Genomic DNA, 19,594 nt, shown 5'->3' on the forward strand with positions numbered 1-19,594 from the left:
TCCATTATTTCATACATTAGACAAAAGATACAATCAAAACAATGGATTCAACAGGGAGAACTGGCTCAAAGGAAGGCGAAGACCGTTTCATCTGCAGCCAAGGTCATGGCATCGGTTTTTTGGGATGTGCATGGGATAATTTTCATTGACTATCTTGAAAAAGGAAAAACTATCAACGGCGAGTATTATGCGAACTTACTGCAATGTATGAGCGAAGAAATCAAGCAAAAACGGCCGCATTTGGCTATGAAGAAAGTGTTGCTTCATCAAGACAATGCACCAGCTCACAGATCTGTTATTGCAATGGCCAAAATTAATTAATTCCAGTTTGAATTGCTACTTCATGTATCCTATTCGCAATATTTAGCCCCCCTTGGATAAGTTTCTGTTCGCAAACTTGAAACAATGGCTTGGTGGTCAAAGATTTTGCAACCATGAAGAAGTGATGTAGTCAGTTAATGGCTACTTTGAGGAGCAAGACAGTTATTTTAATAAAAAGGGTATCGAACTTATTGAACATCACTGGGAAAAGGATATATAGCTGAAAGGAGATTATGTTGAAAAATAAATACATTTTTTCCAAAATATTTGTGTTTTCTTAGTTGGGTCGGGAACTTCTAGTATTACCCTGTTAGTTACTTGATATTTATTCTTATCGTAGAATACCTAAGTTTTACCCCAATAGATTAAAGTGGGGAAAAGTACACCTAATCATCCTACCATTTTTGTTCCCTTGGCCATTCATTTTCTTATAAATTAAACGAAGGAAATAATTTCTTGTCATTTGTTGACATTCACTTATTTGCTAGGCTTGGTGTGAAGAACAACCACTGAAAATTTTCCCCAAATTTGAGACATATTTGTATCCAAAAAACTTATTTCAGGATAATAGTTTCACTTCAGTAAAAATATCAACGTATCTTAACAATAAATTTTTACTCGGTACAACTAGTTTTGACACATCGGCGTTATCCTCAGGTAGCCACTGAAAACTTCCGAGGACCTTTGCAAAAATACTATCGTCAATTACCCCTTCACCTTCCAATCACAGAATAGTGCCCTTCGATGGGTCCAACTTGTTCACAAATGTCCCAGTGGACGAAGCTATCAGGATAGCCAAACAGCTACTAAAGAATTCATGGATAGACAGACAATTTTCTTAAAAGTTTAACTGCGCAATCCAATAGCATTCAATTCACGAGTGAGGAGAAGGAAGAGAAACTCTACCATTTGGATGCTTTGATATCAAAGGACAAAAAAGGTTTTCAATTTTTAATATTCCACAAAGATATTTTAACATTCCACCCAACAGATCAATCATACTGTTTAACTTCCACCATCACTTTTCACAGAAAATGTCCACATTTCATTTTATGTTGAACCGGTTTCTCAATATACCACTCTTTATGGACAAGTACAACCATGAACTTAATACCATAAGGTGGATTGCAACAAAAAATGGATGCAACAGTAATTGTATAGACTTAATGCCGACAAAAAGGAAAGAAACAGTTTTACTCCTTTACTATCCCTCTGAAGTGAAGGATACATCCCAAAAAAAGTGGTGCAAATTACTGTTCTATGGAGATGTGCTCGTATCCCTATAAATAGGAAAGAGCTTTCCAAAAGACCGATTTAGAGTTGCCTACTACAACAGAAACAACCTTAGATGCTTTCTTAATAGAACAAAAGTCATGACTGATAACTTGGAAAAAAGTGGAGTGTACAAGTGAAAATGTAGCGATTGTGACACCACATACGTGGGGCAGACCGGGAGATCCTTCCAAACTAGAGCGGAGGAACACAGGAGAAGTTTCCTTCACGGGAAATCATCCCACTCCCACTTAGCGAGTCATCTGCGGGAGGAGGGACACGCAAATGACTTCACCCCTGACATCCTACACCTTGTCGGAAAAGGGAGTAAAATAGATATATTGGAGGAGCTGGAGATAAGAAGACAAGAGAAAAAAGGGCATATCCTTAATGGCATTGTTTTTCAAAGATATTCCCCCTGATGACTACTTCTCTCTCATTAAGAAAATGCCTCTTGACCCCCAACCAATAACCTTCCAGACCATTTCCATTCTCCTCCCACCTTACCCTCCCCACTTGCCACCTCTGCCTCGCTCAACCACCCCCACCAAATAAAAAGGTACCCCAGGATGATGCTGATGCATCGAAACTAGTATTAGCGAATAAAAATTTAGTGGAAAGATACATTGGTATTTTTAAGTCAATGATAATGGATTCCCACAAAGTTAAGCCTGAAAACATTGAATATACAACACCTTTTGTTTCACCTAATATTAAAACCCTAACATTGAAATCATAACTATCCAAAGCATTTCATATTCCTTATGACAGTCAAATTTCTCCTGTTTAACAAGAACTTTTTACAAAAAAATTTTCTTACCTGAGTCTTCTTTAATTCACCCTTTAGTTGTCTAACTTTTGATCTCTCCTGCTCCAGTTGAGCGTGAAGATTTGAGACTTCAGCAGAAAGCTCATCACGAACCTTATGAAGTCTTTCAACTTCAGCAACAACTGTGGCCTTGTCACACACTGAAATAGATTACATGAGTATAACTCAAAAGATCATTTCAAACAAATAACGAATAGGCTCAGATACAATGAAAAATATTTCTCTATATCCCAATAGGTTAGTAAAGTAAAGAACCTTGAGGTAGGCATGCACTGAAAATATTCTAAAGAATTGGTCTAGTTTCATTAAAAAATAGACAAGTCTGGTGACGTTAAACCTCTAAAGAGATTTTTTACTCTTGCTCATTCCTCATAACGGTAAAAATTTTTCTTACCACAACAACTTTTGTATCGTTATTTAAATAAAAAGGAATTAATGTAATTAGGCGATGAAGATTTGAAATATTTACACTTGTTCCCTAAACAGGTCAAAAATGAGCACTACATAATCACCATTCAGTGGCTAAATACAAGTACTATATAATGCATTACAGACAGATTCAAAGCTCATGGCACAGAAATAAGAGGAAATAGGTAAAATTTGGCAGAGTGGGCATGGAAGGGGCAGAGAGAAGGGGATTAAAGGAGAGGAGATAGAGTAGCCGGTGGTGGACAAAATATATGTTTTTGTATTTATCCTTTCATGAAAGCCTGGGTAATTACACAATGTACATGTACAATAATTGCATATGGAGCCCAATGAAGACTGGCCAACGATAATCAATAAATACATGTAGAATTGCAGAACACAAAGACACTCACTCAAGATAATCATATATAATACACAAATATAATTTCAGAGTGAGGTATTGATTTAGATATTATATCAGCGATAAAAAATAATGCTTCAAATGATATTTTTTTCAATCAATCATTTCCTTATCTTCCACTTCCTGGGATTCAAGCAAACAAGTAGAGGAATATTGAAAGGTAGTGGGACGTTAAAAGGCCATGATATGAGAGCGCACATTCAGCAAGCAGGGTATTCATATATTATTTTAAATTTTTATTGGAGCCAGATTGAGACTATACAATCCCTTCTTCCACCTAACCCATAAACATTTCACATTAAAAGAGGATAGAAGAGAGGAGGACTTTTATACAGCATGAAAGCAAGCAAGAGTTACAAAGGCACAAAGAAAGAAATAACTTAGCACAAACAAGAGCTTGTGTTACATCGAAGCAAATAGTCGCTAGGGACCATTCAAAAACTACTTTTAGTAGTATTTTACAGGAAAATGGACATAGAAGTGGGGCCAATAGGAGAATGCAGGGCCCTTGAATGTATGATAGTGTAATGAGATCTTATGTTCTGAAAATTGTTGCCTCACCCTCCACTCATTTAATGGAATTTTGACAAACTATTTTGAGCTACAGCTAATCATCAAGCCAGAGTATTGGCTAAAACTTTCAGGTCATATTAACAATTAAAAAATTACTATACACAATTACATGCAAAATTACTATTCCTACATCATTATCAAAGGTTATCAGCCCAAGAATCGGTTTGTAGCAGCTCTCCAAGCTATCCTATTATCTGGCAACCTTTTCATTTCTTTTTTTCCTAATGGTTACTTCTCTGCAAGGCTTATTTATTCATCAATTGACAGCAAATAATAACGTGCTATCCCACCACCAATAAAACATTATGACCTAGGTTTTGACTTTACTTCATCTTCAGGTACATAATGTTGATAGTAAATGTGAAGGAATAAAGAAAGATTTGACAAAAATTGCACAATAACATAGGGATATCAGTCCATAGAAGGGGCCCTGCTGCATTTGATTATTAAGGAGCTGGAGCAGAAGGAGGCTAGGAATCCATAGTAGTGGGTCGAGTAGTCATCAGTAGAGAAGGGACGGACTGCCCTAAATGGCTGTTCTACTCCTTCCCTTCCTATTTACCCTGCTCCTCCACAACTACTTCCAACCTCTGCCCCCCTTGCTGTGTCCGAGGAAACTGCAGAAGCTTCCACCTATTCACATTATGCACCTAAAGATGACAACATAACATCAAAACCTAGGTCAAAATATATTTTATTAACAGTGAAATAGTGTATCATTATTTATTATGAATTGACCATGCTTGACTTCAACAACGAAGTGCCTGATTCCAAAAATTGATTCATTTCTCCACTTGTTACTCTTTTCAAGTGACTTAATTTTCATCATTCTTCTGTAGCAACACGTCCATTACTTCAAATGTCCTCTTATCTCCAGCTCCTATCATCTCTCACAGCTATAGCAAACTAAACTCCATGCAAGCATACTTGATTCATACCATTGATGCGTTCTGAGGACAATGACATGTATACATTCATAGTGTAATTCGATGGAAGTATTTCATGATGTACAGTGGCAGTAAATTGGATGAGAATGGACATCATATTACAGGAATTAGGAGATGCAAATTGAATTCACAAAAGGAGTTTTTACCGAGAGGATGGAACACATAACAAGGATTATACTGAAAGCAGTAAAGAAAAGTTTAGTGAGATACATACGTAGTTTAGCAAGGTACTGTTAAAAAACCTGATCTTTGACAAAATATGATGCACAAAGATAGCAAACTTTTGAAACTCAGCTACCCATGGCCACAGAATAGAGGAAGTTGTTCAGTAGTAGTAGAAGTATTACTTAGGGGAGGTGACCAACAGCTGAGGTCATTTGCGCCATAGGGGATGGACAGGAAAGGATGAAGGGTGGAGAGAAACCCGGCATCGGCATTAGCCTACTCTTTATGAAAGGCGCCAAGGGGTCCGCAAATTAATGTCCCATCCGACGGACGGCGTACTCACTCAAAGTGCCCTCCACAACGCACCTCAAGTGTGGATTGAGATACCACTGAAAAATATTCAACACCGCCGGGATTTGAACCCAGGCCCTCTGGGTGGGAAGCCAGTTGTTAGCCCCCGCACCATCTCGATCCCCAAGTTTTTCAGGAAATTCAAAGAAGGCAAAAGCAGTGCATACAGGAAATATTGAGAAATAGTGGGCTGCTAAAGTATGTGATGGAAGGAAGGATGTGGGGTAAACTGGTAAGGAGGAGGAAAAGAAGAGCAACTGTAAAAACTTTAAAAATAGTAATTGCTAACACAAAATCTTGACAAAAATGTCCACCTATAAACAGGCATATGATCATGTGCTAGTTACAAATTAAAGAAGCATCAACTTCAAACTTGAACGTTTTGAAATATGCTAGAGGGAAAATAATTGAAATGAGGAAAATCAAATAAATGCTAATTCTAAAATTTAAAAAAATCACTTATTGTAATGAGATCAGCCTTGGCAATTTCTCTACTGAATTTGAAATGATGAAACATATAATGTATCCTAACATTAACTATATAGCCATTGGTAATTGTGAAATGAACTGTCTCAGTCATGTTCTTCAAATACATGTATACTGGCACTTATAGCTTCCTCTGAATGATGACCAAGGACACAGGATAGTACTGCTGGTTTTGATGCCCATGCCAAAAAACTTTTCAAATTTCCCTAATGCCTCCAAATAAACTTTTACAACTCTCTTATCACTGGGATTGGTCAATCTTTGAGCCATTTCACAAGTACTTTCAATATTGACATGAATTACCCTTATGGTAGAATCTTAAGCCCCAATGCTTACCGTATATCAATGCTTCTCTTACTATTATCAAAACTTTTTCAAGAAACCCTTTTAATTGATAGAGAAAGAGATTTTCCTTAGCAATGCATTTCCTTATCTTAATGTGGTGGTCAGTACAATGGCATGCATTTTAATAGGTTATAGCAACGGTAGAACAAAGGGATAAAACATGCATGGAACAGTTGGTAAACTGCACTGAAATAACTTATTTAGCAACATATTCACATCTGTTTTCTTAACTTACTTTCTGCTGATGCTAACAAATTACAAAATTTTTTATATCTCTTCTTAGAGTTTAACAATTCCTCCTTCAGAGTTTCCATTTCTTCTCGGAGTGTTTCAAGTTCCTTATCCCTCTCTTTCAGAAGGTCCTTGTAATGGGTTATAGTAACAGCTTCTTGCACAAGGGGCTACAAAAAAATTGTAAAGTAAGTTGACTTCAACATGCACTGATGGCAATCCAAAAACATTTTACACGACAAATTCGACATCCATTTTAAAACAAAACAATTATTTACACATTGCTCAAAGGACATACATATACATGTGAAAATATGACATAATAGATCCCCCAAAGTTCCAGTAGTTATGCTCTGGTGAGCACCACATTATTCTACATCCACAAAGATGACACAAAGGGACCCATGGAAAAATACGGATTTACATCACAAAGGCATAAGTTTTAAAAATAAATGAAATTTTTCATTGAGACATAAGAATTATATTGCCCAGCATATTCCTTCTTTACATGAGTTGTGGAAAAATATGATTAGGGGCACATTAACACTTATACAGGGTCTGTTCGAAATATACATAGGAGGGCGGTTCAATAAGTACCCGTGTTTGAGGACAAAGGGCATTTCTGAGGGCAGTTTATGTTATCATCGTGTGCCGCCATCTATCAAATGACAGTGAAACAAATTTCAGACTGATTTAAAGATTAGTTTGGATTTGGCAGCCATTTGAGTAAGATGCATTTCATGATTTTTGCTATGATGGAAAAAGTGCAGTATCGTTCTGTAATTCGCTTTTTGTTTTTGGATGGGAAGAAATGCAAGGAGATAAAAGCAAAGTTGGATGCTGTTTATGGGGACACTTCGCCGTCTATGACCATGGTTAGATATTGGTTCAACAAATTTAAACGTAGGCGAACATCTGTTTTGATGAGGAGTGACCAGGATGCCAGGCAGATGTGGTTACCGAGGAAATCATTCAAGAAGACCACGCCATGATTCTCACTGATCGAAGAACGAAAGTGCACGAAGTAGCAGAGGCCGTGGGAATGTCGACCGGAACTACAATTAATATTTTACATGATAAGTTGGCGATGAAAAAATTGTCGGCCTGATGGGTGCTGCGATTGCTCACGGTGGACAAAAAGCTGATCCGACTGTCAACTTGGAAAACTGCATGAACTACATTCTGTCTCCCTGCAACTTTTTCTTATTCCCTAACATGAAGAAATGGCTCACGGGAAAAAAATTTAGCTCAAACGAGGAAGTTATCACCAAGACAGAGGCATATTTTTGGAGAGTTCGACAAATCCTATTTTTTGGAGGGGTTAAAAAAATGGCTGGAACGTTGGGAGAAATGTATCTTTCTAAAAGGGGACTATGTTGAAAAATGAAAAACATGTTTTTGAAAAAATGGTTCCTTCATTTCTAACACGGGTACTTATTGAACCGCCCTCGTACATGTAAGTAGAATAAATCTGGGAAAATGAGTCATGGTAGATCAAAGTAAAAATTACTAAAATTCTTAAAAATAGCACCCTTGAGCATTGACACACTGATGCCAGTGCCTCTGCCAGTTGCGGTATGCTTCCTGGAATGTATCTATGGGAATCTCGTTCAGGCACCTCATCACGGCCTCTCTGACATTATCCGGCGTTCCAAAATAGTTGCCTTTCAAGCTCCTTTTTATTCTTGGGGACAAAAAGGAATTAATTTTAGGGGTGCCAAAACATGGCTGTATGGAGGCTGGGGCAGCATTGCTACCTTTTGCTTGTACAGGTACTCGGTCATGATAAAGGCAGTATGAAAGTGCCTGTCATCATGTTGCAGGCTCCAATTGGCAAAAATTTCCTTCCTGGCAAGTTGCACTCTTTTGCAAAGCCTTTCAAGGACTTTTACGCAAAACTTACTGTTTACTGTCTGTCCCCGGTGCACAAGCTTTTGTCTAATGACCTTTAGGTTGAAAAAGACTTTCTTATTCTACTCAATTTTGAAACAGACCCTGTATAAGTAGAGACAGCAATGGAAAAGTATTGCCAAAGGCATATGGATGATGAAGATCAAATGAATGGATCAAATAACTAATCAAGAAGTATTCTGAATAAACAGCCAGAGAAGCAATGATAACATCAAAAAAACAATAACTTAGGCATATCACGAGGCATATGCAGCCGACAACTCACCAAGAGTGAGTCCTCAGCTGCCATAAAAAGTACATATGACAAACTATGCAAGAAGACCTAAGAAAAGATACATGCAGCAAATAATCCGGACATCAAAGCAACGAGACATGAGGGCATGAAGTGGTTAGCTGACAAGAGAATTAGACCATCTTTCTCTCCTATCCACACCCAATCCCTTCTCCAGGATCTTGAAGTAGCCCACAAATGACAATGAACTAAAATATTTTTTCCATTCACTCAAGTAATTTATTTGCACACTAATAAACATACAATTAAGCCAATCATGAGTCATTTAAAGTACTACTCTATATTGTGTGACCCCGAGAAACCATCTGTGCATGCTGTTTCACCTGACATCTGAGTAATATAATTTAAAATTCCTTCATTATGCTTGAACAAGGGAGATATTGGTATTGTTTAGAAAACGGTGATTGATAATTCATTGACCAATCCCTATGGAGTGAAAGAAGTAAAAATGAGGGTGTTTCTGCAGAATGCTTGGGAGTGGGGGAAGTTGGTGAATTTAATTTTTAGAAAAGAACAACCTTTTGCCTAGATAGATGGCAAAAAGTTGTGGTAGAGGGTTAGCAACTGGGACATCTGAAAGGTCACTTCTGAGAGCATTATCCAGCAAGTCCAGAGAACCCTTCACCTACAGCCATGCCCTCCTCTAATTATTCTGTGTTTAGTACGGAGGAAGTGGATGCTGGTCAATAGCATCATTCCATATTACAATGCAGAGTGTAACCAATATCAAGGAATTTGACCATTGATTTGTAACAATTTTGCTGTGCTGCACTGTTGATAGTTTTATCTACCATTCTTTTTTTCAATTAAAGCATGTAATCATTTTCAATGAATTTCACTTCTACTAATGTTGTAACTGTCTTTTCGGCATAAGCTCACATGTCTACAAAATTAACCTAATACCAATGTTTTCTGGGAAGTAAATACAAATTTTGAAGACAATGATCCTAAGCAGTGCCGAAAATCAGCAAGGGTCCAAAATAATTTTTGGGATTTACAAAATCCACTTTCATTAGGTATCTCAGAAACCTTGGCTTCAGATGCTGAAGTCAACCCATTCTTGTTGTCTACTCATGGTGAGTTCTAAAAATGACCTAACTTTTGGAATGAAGTGCCAATCATTTCACAGGGCAAATTATTCAGCTGTTTTAAAGGGGGCAAAACATGAACTAACCAACCCATACATGAACATCCTCCCTTTTCAACAAACAACATAGCAGTAATGGATTAGAGGAAGGTCGCCACAGATGTCCAAAAGGTGGGATTAGTGTATGATAATGGAAATGCACACACACATTTAATGGAAAAACTTAACACAATTTGTGTCTCCATTGGTGCGTGCTAAATTTGTGCCACGTTTGCCAACTGATGATCAAAAAGAGAATTTTACTAACATCAGTTAAGACCTTGACTGATCCAATGAAAACTTTTTGAAAAACATTAGAAAAAATATTAAATATTCAGGATGGTTCAGTGGCGAAGGTACTGGCTTCCCACTTCCCACCCAGAGCACCCAGGTACAAATCCTGAAGTTGGCAGATTTTTTCTTTGGTATCCCAATCCCTACTTGAGGTGCTTTGTGGAGAGCACTTTAAGTGAGTATGCCATCTGTCAGACGGAACGTTAAACTGTCTTTTGTTACGAGTAGGATAATGCTGATGCTAGGTTTCTCTCCCTTCCTCCATTTCCATCCATCCCTAATGGTGAAAATGACCTCAGCTGTTGGTCGCCTCCCCTAATAAGTACTGAAAACTACTACGAGGATGGTCTCAGAAGTACCCAACCAAGCAGAGAAAACACAAATTTTTTGAAAAAATTATTTTCTTTATTATTAAAATCTCTTTTCAGCTATATACACTTTCCCCAGCGATGTTCAATAAGTTCGATTCCCTTAATATCATAAGAACTGTCTAGCTCCTCAAAATAGCCATTAACTGCCAACATCACTTCTTCATGGTTGGGAAATCTTTGATCACCAAGCCATTTTTTCATGTTTGCAAACAGAAAATTATCCAAGTGGGGCGAATAGGATGCATGAAGTAGCAATTCAAACTTTAATTCATTAATGATTTCCACATTTTTCGGGCTGCGTCCGCGTATGTCGTTTAAATGTACAACAGTTTCGCCAGCTATCCTGCTGGCGTCCTCAGGTCAAGGATAAAAAGAAGCTTGTTGTCCCGTCTTATATAGAGAAAATCCGGCGCCAATACCGTTGAATCGCTTTTCACCAGCGTCCCTATTGAGGAATCGCTGAATATCATCAAGGAACTCACCTCCTGCGGAATCCCTAAGGACTTTCCAGGATTGGTGGAGCATTGCCTCCGCAATTCCTTCTTCCTATGGAATGGTGACCATTACGAGCAGACGGAAGGAGCTGCGATGGGCTCACCCCTCTCCCCGGTTGTGGCCAACCTCTACATGGAGAGCTTCGAAAAGAAAGCACTGGAATCCTGCGACAAGCGGCCCTCACTGTGGCTAAGATATGTCGACGACACTTTTGTCATTTGGTCACACGGAGAGGGAAAATTAAAAAAGTTCCTGAAACATCTGAACTCACAGCATCAAGCTATCCACTTCACTATGGAGGTGGAAAAGGATCATCAACTGCCCTTCTTGGACGTCATGGTGAAGAGAAATAAAGGGAATGGGAGGCTTGGACACAGAGTATACAGGAAGCCTACTCACACCGACCGCTACCTTAATGCTGCATCGCACCACCATCCCAGTCAGAAGACCTCACTGGTAGACACACTTGTCAACCGAGCATATAAAATATGTGACTCCGATTCTATTGCCAACGAGAAGAAACACTTGACAAATGCCCTGCAAAGGAATGGATACAGCGCTCATATGATCCAAAAAAGGGCCGAGAAGGAAGAAAAGAAGAGACAAACCACCGCTGTTCCTGACGGGGGGGAAGACTCCAGACCACAACCGAAGGCTTATGTCACCATCCCCTTCATCGCAGGGACTTCGGAAAGAATCGCGAGGGCTTTAAGGAAGCATGATGTGGTGACCAGATTCAACTGCTTCACCAAGATAGCTGACACCCTACCCAGACCCAAGGATGAAATTTCACCGTTAATATCAGAAGGCGTATACCAAGTGCCATGCTCCTGTGGCAAATGGTACATCGGTGAAACATGCAGAGCGCTGAAAACACGCATGAGTGAACACCAGAGGGCAACCAAGGCCAAACAGTTTAGAGCATCGGCCATCGCTGAGCACGCCTGGAGTGAACCTGGACACTATTCTGTTCGACGACGCTAAAATAATAGCGAAAGAAGGAAAATACTTCCAGAGAATAATCAGAGAGGCCATTGAAATCGTTAAAAGGCCAGAAAATTTTAACAGAGAGGATGGATATCCACTCCACAGTGCGTGGAAAAGAATTATTCCGCGCAAATATGAGGACGTTCCCTGATTGGCCAAGAAATTCCCCGGTATTGGCGCCGGATTTTCTCTATATAAGACGGGACAACAAGCTTCTTTTTATCCTTGACCTGAGGACGCCAGCAGGATAGCTGGCGCAACTGTTGTACATTTAAACGACATACGCGGACGCAGCCCGAAAAATGTGGAAATCACCTACTCATCGCCGCGGAAACCTGTGAATGAACATTAATTCATTTATTTTGGCCATTGCAATAACAGATTTGTCAGCTGGTGCATTGTCTTGATGAAGCAACACTTTTTTCTTTGCCATATGCAGCCGCTTTTGCTTGATTTCTTCGCTCAAACGTTGCAATAAGTTAGCATGATACTCCCTGTTGATAGTTTTTCCTTTTCCAAGATAGCCAATGAAAATTATCCCACTCGCATCCCAAAAAACCGACGCCATCACCTTGGCTGCAGATGAAACGGTCTTCGCCCTCTTTTGAGCCGGCTATCCCTTATGAATCCATTGTTTTTAAACATTCAATTGAAACATCTGAACGACACTGGTTTGGCTCGAGTGTGAGCAAACCCGGCAGCCATCTTGCACACAGCTTTCTCATGTCTAAACTTTCACTTAATCTGTGATGTACCACACTTTTGGAAATGCCTACTATGTCTGCAAGCTCCCACACTTTCAGTCGATGATCATCCAGTATCATTTCGTGGATTTTCTTCACCATTTCTGGAATCATCACCTCATTTGGTCGACCAATACGATGCTTGTCTTGACAGCTTGTGTGGCCTCGTTTAAACTCTTCTACCAAATAGTATTACTGTTATAAGCAAAGGAGCACACTCACCCAGAGTAGAATCAAGTTCAGCTTTTATATTGGTTGGGCTGAGGCCTTTCAAATAAAAGTATTGTACGACATAACGATGACCAATTTACTGCATTTTCAAAAAGTCACTGAAAACATCCTCTATTGATGGCTGCCAAACAAATACTAACAACGTAGGGTCTTCAAACTTTTAACAAAAGCTTTATAGATTGCGTAGTTTCTAATACATTGATATATTTCAAACAACTACCCTCATCTCTAGGTCAGGCCCGGTACTTATGGGACCACCCTCTTATTGTAACAGGAAATGAGTGGGTTTATGGATTCAATGTCAAAATAAAGATGCAATTGTCACAGTGGACAGGGAAAAGATCACCTTGACCAAATACGCCTGAATGAGTCAATCAAATGCAAAGGTGATGCTGGTGATCTTTTTTATTGGGAAGGCCAGGCTAATTATGAATTAACTGAAACGAGGAGTTCAATCTGAAAGCTTTTTGATGCTAGTGAAATGCCATACGAATAAAGAGGCTGGAGTTGTGAGACAACCAGAGTTGGATGTTGCACTACAACAATGCACCAGCTCATTAGTCACTTCTTTTCAGCAATTATGTGGCAACACACAAGAAAACCATTATGCCTCACCCACCTTTCTATCTAGACTTAACCCCAAGAGTTACGTTCCTTTACCCGGGGTGAAGGTAACCCTGTGAAGATATCATTATCAAATCATAGAGATTGAGGAACATACAACAAAACAGCACCACACATGTATCCCCAAAACCACTTTCCAAAAATGGAAGAGGCATTTGGAACCAAGGACTACCAGCAGCAGAAATTACTTTGAAGGGGACAATCATCAACAAAGTTGAAAATACATTAACAAAATTTTTCACTTTCAAGTTTGGGCTTTTTTTGAACACACCTCACATAAGAATGACACTGTGAACCACAAAAGGGAAAATCTGTTGTTCTACAAAAATTGGAAAGAGCTCCATTATTCTACAGGACAAGTGGAATTAATCATCCTTTCATAAGGACCTCAAAAACTACCCTTTGTCCCAAGACAATGAACATTATCCCCTTTAAAAAGCTTGTTCAACATACACATGAAGCCAGCCAGTTTTTTCGAAAAAAGTGAGTAAATATTTGGTGGCCTTGTGTTAGTATGATGTTAAGGAGTTCTAAGAGTGACTATTTTTACTTATTACATACATGTAGTGGTAGCTGCTAGGGGAGGCAACTGACAGCTGAGGTCATTTGTACCTCTACGGATAGATGTTCAGGATTGATTGGTTATTCAGCAGAAGAAGGACAGAGTGAAACCTGGCACTGGCATTCTCTTAACAATAGATACCAAGGGGACCATAGTTTAATGGCACAATCAACAGATAGGGCACTCCAACTTAAGTCCTCTCCACAAAGCATCCCTCGTAAGGATTGCTATACCAATGAAAAACCCTACCACCTGCGGTATTCAAACCCAGGACCTCAGCGTAGGAAGTCATTAGCCACCGAGCCATCTTTATTCACTTGATCAATGTATTTCATGTTTTCTGATCTATGATATGCTTATGCTCTATTAATTTGAATTAAAGAAGTGTTATTATTATTAATACAAGCCTGCCTCTTTTATACTTTTTAGAGTTTTTTTTTACTTCAAATGCATGTTTGTAGAGTGACTACAATACTTTCCTTCCTTCCTATTCCACAATGTTTAAAGTGTAAAGGAGGCATGTTTCTTAACATAGTGTTGCACTCTTATGTTTAACTTTGTGAGTACATACTTGACGTATCTTGTGACTTTTTAGTTAAGTCCTTTGAAAATTAAATCTAATAATTATTCAAAACAAATAACAAAGGGCACTTGACCTGAAACCTCTAAACCAGTGTTGAAAAAAGCAAGTACATAAAACCAGATGACAGCACAATACCACAAGAGTAAACAATGTCAAAGTCTCTCAATGACAAAAATACCTGCATGACACTCACTTATTTTGGCTGCTCAAGATGTCTCCACTAATTTTCAAAATTTCCAATTGAGAATTACCGATCTAAAAGAATAAGCACAAAGTAGGAGAGAATAGAGGTGTTCAGTTACCAATCTTACGAATACAAAACTAATGTTGAAAAGTGAAAAGTTAAAATGAGTAAGTCGAAAAAAAAAATCACCGAACTTTATACATACCTCTCTAGCTTTACAGAGTTCTAGTCTTTGTTCTCTGTCAAGCACCTTTTTTGTATCCTCTAAAATTCGGTCAAAGAAAGTCTGATCTGGCTCCACAGGTACACTTGCCTCTTCAGTTTCCTGATTAGTTGCACCAGTGGCTATATTTTCTATCTGTCAATAAAAAATAGACATGCAGCTTTATGCTATCACTTATTAACACACATTAATCACATTAAAAAAGTATTCATGCAAAGAATAAAGGGGGAAATATAAACAGATATTTTCAGTGCACTTCTTGCAATGCTGCAGGGCTATTTGGGGAAAATTCTGGCATTCAAGAAGTTTTACATAATATTACTATTTAATTTACCTTTGATTCTACTTAAAATTGTATCAAAGATTGGAATATATTACTAGACATGAAAGTAAAATGTCAGAGGCATTTATCCTCCACTAGGCACCGGTTTTAAAGAATTAGTGTAATAAGGAAGAGGCCAGAGGAGTATGACTATTTATACTTATTTTCTTTGTTATAATTTAATATAACTGAATTTCAACAGTTAGTTTGAAATATGGGCAAAAGATTAAATTTATGTACAACTTCATTATATTTAAGAGTAAACTGTATTATGGGAGATTATAAGATTACACATGTATTATTACTAGCACAGGCTCAAAGCTTAAATTTTACTACACTCAAGTAATAAAATAAGTTACTGCCAATTCATATGGTCCTTATCCTTAGTCATAAAAAAGTAAATTGTAAGAATTGAAAACATCAGATCTTTGAGACATTTAATAATAATTTATACAAATGGTTTGTGCATTATTTATGATTGTATATAACTGCTAAGTAATCCTACTTGCACAAAGTTATATAAAGAAATGTAGGAGTCACAATAAAAAATGATAGAGCTGAAGGTGTCGCCAATATGGAAAGGCAGATAAACACTATTTTCAATGAGTGCAGCAAACATTTTTAGCTTCTACCAAAAATTTGAATTATTATTTGAAACAAAGGAAAGGTCAAACATGATTTTTTGGATCTCACCACAAAAGCAATTGGTAAACTGATAATCAGTTAATTATTTTTCAATAATGATGAGTAAGGCTGAACATTTTCAATGGTTTAATTACCTGCTCAGCATCTAAACTATTGAATTTCTCCAACGACATAGGCTGCGCCTTCTTCTTCTCCTTCTTCTTTCCCTTCTTGTCCTCATCATCCCTCTTGTTTTTGTCATAAACCTTTTTCTTCTCTTCAAAATCAAGTTTTGAAAGTAGAATAGCTTGCTGAAGATCTTGCTCGTATGACTCATCTACGTACTGAAAATGGAAAATATGAAAGAAAATGAGGGACAACTGCAGCAGTTTTATCATATTTATATCAAAATACCCAAAAAATATACACCAAGTGTACTGATTTTTCAAAACTTTTCCACTGGCTGGTCAAAAAATACCTCATTCCAAGTCAACAAATTTATATTTGAAAAACTGTTTGTACCTGGATTATTTCAAGGCTCTGACTAAATGCAAGTGCATTAATATTATAAATTATGAACGATGTGGGGCATTTTCATGCCTCTTAACTCCCCCATAATCGTATGATATTCGTTTATTCTTATTTTTCCATGCCATTTTTTTCTAATTTCTATTACGAATAATGTCAAAATAAAACTTTGTAAATCCACATGAAAAATACACTTTAATGCGACCCTGGTTTCACTGTGGTACAGTATCATTACGCAAAGAAGTTATATCCATACAGGTGTATATATACATATATTGGCAGTGGTGGTGGGTTAGAAATTGCGATAGGGATGGGTTGGGCATTAAGGAAGGGTCACACAGTCCTTGACCACCAATTGGGTACTTAGGGACAAAGTAAGGATGGGAAAGATTGAAGGCTGAGTGGTGCATCATGGGGTTTGGACTCCGAAATGAGACCCACGAGTTTCACCACTCCAAGGGGGGGGGGGGGGGGGAATGAGAGGAAAACATAATATCTTTCACTAATGGGTTGTTTTCACCACCGTTTTCAAGAATCTCCCACTGTTCAAGAATGTCTACCCTGTCCCCTTTCTTGGCCAAATGAAGAATCTGAGGGGTAAAATCACTGGTGCATTGGTTTTCTAACCCACTCACACAGCTAATATATGTAGATATACCTGTGTGGATGTAACTTCTTTGCCTGATGATGCTGCACCGCAGTGAAACCTGGGTTGCATTTAAGTTAATTTTGTGGATTCACAGATTTATTTGACATCATTCTTCATGAAATAATTCCACAAAGTTACACTTAAATGATTATTTCTCCTCAGCAAAAATGCAATCACTGTCTGTCCATCAAAGTAATTAAGTATTTCTACAGTCCTACTAGGGTAGTCAAGTTTCAATACATAGAATAGTTAAGAGTCATTACCCTAGTTTTCCATACACAACAGGATGGTGTGAGAAGCAATTTAGACAAGTCTCACATGCCAGTTTTGGTAAGTGATGTTTTGGCATGGACACTGGCAAAGGGAAGCATTGAAAAGACCCAAAATGTAAACAAGGTACCTAACGGAAGGTGATAAGACCCTGAAGCCCATGCCATCACATATAACTCAGTGATGATCACTACTTTCACGGCATCCCCCAATCGACAGATGACTTTTAATTAAAATCTTTCCAATACCAGGCATTAAGTATGTTCTTTCAAAATTGTGAAAGTACCAAAAGGTATGGCTATATTCATTATGAAATATTTGAGCCATGTGATAAGCAACAACTACCATTTTGAGGCAAAGCCATACACAATGAGTAAATTACTAGAAAAACCTCAAGTGAGGACAACTTAATAAAATTAACTACTGTAATAATATAATAATTCAAGCACCAATTTAATTTTCTCCTTAAAATATGAAATAATTGAATTCATAAAATTACAGGTGGCATATCTTTTAGAAAAAAGTTTAGGTTTCATACCTATAGATATTCCTTGCCATGTCTCTTCAATCTTTTCCTCCACATATACGTTGAGCATCACCGGTGATAATGGAAAATCCTGCCTCACACCTCTCCCTAACACTGCCCATCCGGACTCTCCATTCCCCACTCACACCTGAGACATGTACAGGTTGCGAATTAGCCTCCTGTCCCTCCAATCTATTCCTATTTTCTGCAATATACTCATTAGTTTTTCCCAACTCACTCTATGAAACGCCTTTTCGAAATCTATGAAACATGCAAATACATCCTGATTGTATTCTATAGTCCTCTCCATTAGTGATCTCAGCACTGCAATGGCTTCGTGCGTGCCTCCCCCCTTCCTAAACCAAAACTGATCATCCCCAAAGTAATCATAGTAGTAGTAGTTTTGAGGGGAGGCGACCGACAGCTAAGGTCATTTGCGCCATAGGGGAAGGACAGGAAAGGATGAAGGGTGGAGAGAAACCCGGCGTCGGCATTAGCCTACTCTTTACGAAAGGCGCCAAGGGGTCCGCGGCTTAACGTCCCATCCGACGGACGGCGTACTCACTCAAATACCCTCCACAAAGCACCTCAAGTAGGGATCGAGATACCTCTGAAAAATATTCAACACCGCCGGGATTTGAACCCGCGCCCTCAGGGTGGGAAGCCAGTACGTTAGCCCCCGCACCATCTCGATCCCCAAGTAATCATTCGCCCTACTCTCTGTCCTTTTGTTTATGATCCTGAGAACTTCAGCCGAGTGGGAAATCAAACTTATTGATCTGTAGCCCTCAAACAACATAGGCTTTACTTTTTTCGGAATAGGAACACACTGATCTCATCTAGAAACAGTTCCTCTACATATGTTCCTTCCATCTCTCTTTGATATTTTCTGTGCCAATGTGTTCCATTGATTAGGTGACTTAGACTAAACAATACTGCATCAGAACTAACCACACCTTAAGGGATGCGCCATTAAGCAGCTTGCTGAGAGTAGATTTTTCTTTCTGTATACCTAATTCTGACATATTAGAACAGCCATACACTTTGACTAACTACTCGGTCATTTTTTTCTTCGAGGAGTTGCTTTAATACTAGATAATAGTAACGATGCCCAAAAGCTTAACGCGCATCAAATATACAATACAAAATAATAATACTTAATACAATCGTCGCGGTAGTCCAGGGGGTAGAGCGTTGGACTACTACCCGGAGTGGCCCGGGTTCGATTCCCGGGCAAACCACTCTGGGCACCTGCAGCTCCACCCATGCTATATGATTTTTCAGGTACCAAATCTTCCTGGGAAACCATAACCGGCACAAGGAAAGGAACTGTTCCCCCCCTACCCTGATGTGTGAATTTCATATGCTGTTGAGCTTGGTACATGGTGAACTCTACCATCATCTACCTAACCGACCTTCAGGTTGATTACTGTGTTTATGGTTTAATACAATCAATAATATTAATTACAATAAAACAATCCATATTTATCATTAAATTACGATTTCAAACCTTCAAATCCATTCACATCCCGAATGTAGCAAAAATAACTATTTTTTAATTAATTAAAATGTCAATTTGAAAATATAAGCTGCATTCTTACTTCATTATCTTTTTGTTTCCACTGCTCCCACTGTTCGTTCGACGCCTTCTTCTTTCCCTAAAACCGGAATAGAAATTAAAACATTTCACAAGTTTTGCT

General features: G+C 38.4%; 1 protein-coding gene across 2 annotated transcripts in view; it reads right to left on the minus strand.

Annotated features, from left to right (window-relative positions):
* LOC139694969 (G kinase-anchoring protein 1-like) overlaps positions 1 to 19,594 on the minus strand; it is a 34,807-nt gene that overhangs the window by 14,716 nt on the left and 497 nt on the right. For both annotated transcript variants that reach the window (XM_071593521.1, XM_071593520.1), the window contains exons 2-6: positions 19,496 to 19,552; positions 16,077 to 16,265; positions 14,958 to 15,110; positions 6,354 to 6,519; positions 2,414 to 2,562 (exon numbers count right to left, since the gene is read on the minus strand). In XM_071593521.1, the coding sequence (XP_071449622.1) occupies positions 2,414 to 2,562; positions 6,354 to 6,519; positions 14,958 to 15,110; positions 16,077 to 16,265; positions 19,496 to 19,552 (714 nt within the window). The remainder of the gene's footprint in view (positions 1 to 2,413; positions 2,563 to 6,353; positions 6,520 to 14,957; positions 15,111 to 16,076; positions 16,266 to 19,495; positions 19,553 to 19,594) is intronic.

Source organism: Hetaerina americana, unplaced genomic scaffold (assembly GCF_022747635.1).
Source record: "Hetaerina americana unplaced genomic scaffold, ioHetAmer1.1.p SCAF_6, whole genome shotgun sequence".
NCBI classification, from domain to species: domain Eukaryota; kingdom Metazoa; phylum Arthropoda; class Insecta; order Odonata; family Calopterygidae; genus Hetaerina; species Hetaerina americana.